We start from the raw sequence: 1,734 nt of genomic DNA, 5'->3' as shown, positions 1-1,734 counted from the left end.
CAGCAGGAAAGGGTGGTGATCATTATTATTGTTGCTCCATGCAAAGTGTCGTGAAGGTCAGAGGTTGTAATAGATAAAGCACCTGGTATCACATGATGACCCACCTGGGTCTGTTCCCCAGCGAATGTGTGACCCTGATAAGCCACTGTGTGTCACCACCTCTGCCAGGGCAAGCATGTGACCGCAGTGCTGTTCTTGCTCCCCGTCTCTGTAGACTTATGTGTCCCAGTGGCCTTGGATGCTTCTGCTCCTGGCTGTCAGCGGCTTCTGTAACTTTGCCCAGAACGTCATTGCCTTCAGCATCCTCAACCTCATCAGCCCTCTGAGCTACTCGGTCGCCAACGCCACCAAGAGAATCATGGTCATCACAGTGTCCCTGATCATGCTGCGAAACCCAGTCACCAGCACCAATGTCCTGGGTATGATGACGGCCATCCTGGGGGTCTTTCTGTACAACAAGGTGAGTCTGGGGTGGGGGGAGGCTGTCCCCACAGACGCCCAGGGAGTCTACCAAGAGTTGGTCGGGGCAGGGAATGGAAGGGGCCTCACCAGGAACTAAGAGGCCCGGGTTCCAGCTGCCAGCTTTGCCACTGACTGGTTTATGGTCTAGGTTCAGGCCCCTCTGCCCGGGGCTTCCTTTTCCTGCGTAGATGACCCCAGGCTCATGCCTCACTCCAGTGTGGCTCTCGGGTCTACTGAGGCTTTATCGGGAATTTCCCTCCCTCCTTGTGAAGACTGATTGTTCCGATGTAAGGCTGTGGGATGGCTGACAGGTAGGGCCGGTCCAGTAACAGTTCGCTGGCCATGCCCAGCCCCACTAGGGGTGACACTTTTGTTGGCCTTGAAGGCTGCTTGGCTGTGAATCTCGAGCTCCCCTCTGTTCTCTGGGCATGTCCTGGACAAGGAGCCAGTGGTCTCACTGCTCTCTTGCACCTCACAGACCAAGTATGACGCGAATCAGCAAGCCCGGAAGCACCTCCTCCCCGTCACGACGGGGGACCTGAGCAGTAAGGAGCATCATCGGAGCACCCTGGAGAAGCCCCACAACGGCATTCTCTTCCCCCAGCACGGGGACTATCAGTACGGCCGCAACAACATCTTGACAGATCACTTCCAGTACAGCCGGCAGAGCTACCCAGACTCGTACACTTTGAACCGTTACGACGTGTAGAGTCTAGCGACCAGGGCAGGACGTTCTGCCAATCCTCCCTCTTACCCCCCAGCAGTACCAGAAACTTCTGACAACCAGTGAATGTACAACCCGGCCAAGGGGGGACGGTGCAAAACCATCAGAAAACCCTGGGGTTCCCGGCCCCCCTGGGGGCAGCAGGACGCCGTCCCTGCAGTGGGGACCACTGCTACTGAGCTCCGGTGTTTCATGCCCTTTCTTCCTGGAGTCTGTCTTCTGAGGGCTGCGTTGCCATATGGAAATCTCGTCCGGCTTTTACCTTTCTGTGTGGACTTACTTCCCAAGTCATGTTTTTCAGAGTTCTTGTTCTGTTTTCCAGATAACAGCCAGGACCCTCTCTGGAAAGGACACAGACCTCGGAGTGGGCAAGAGGTGGTTTGCAGGGAGGGTGGCAAGGAAAGGACCCTAGAGTGGTGCTTGGTGACAGACTAGCAGCTTTAATTCCACTGCTCAGGTAGGCGTAGGACTGGTGCAGCCATGGAGCAGAGGAGTGTAACGGTTATTGAAAACATCTCCAGCCACAAAGATGGACTCAGCTTTCTGAT

The 1,734-nt window shown here is 55.7% G+C and overlaps 1 protein-coding gene across 1 annotated transcript in view; it reads left to right on the top strand.

Annotated features, from left to right (window-relative positions):
* Nucleotides 1-1,171, top strand: part of SLC35E1 (solute carrier family 35 member E1) — a 15,112-nt gene extending 13,941 nt beyond the window's left edge. The window contains exons 5-6 of the mRNA XM_007460993.1: nucleotides 215-460; nucleotides 941-1,171. Of these exons, the coding sequence (XP_007461055.1) occupies nucleotides 215-460; nucleotides 941-1,171 (477 nt within the window). The remainder of the gene's footprint in view (nucleotides 1-214; nucleotides 461-940) is intronic.
* The last annotated feature ends 563 nt before the right edge of the window (nucleotides 1,172-1,734 follow it).

The sequence above is a fragment of the Lipotes vexillifer genome, unplaced genomic scaffold (assembly GCF_000442215.2).
Source record: "Lipotes vexillifer unplaced genomic scaffold, Lipotes_vexillifer_v1.1 scaffold469, whole genome shotgun sequence".
NCBI lineage: Eukaryota > Metazoa > Chordata > Mammalia > Artiodactyla > Lipotidae > Lipotes > Lipotes vexillifer.
The sequence above is the reverse complement of the archived record's forward strand: the minus strand, read 5'-3'. Positions and strand labels throughout refer to the sequence as shown.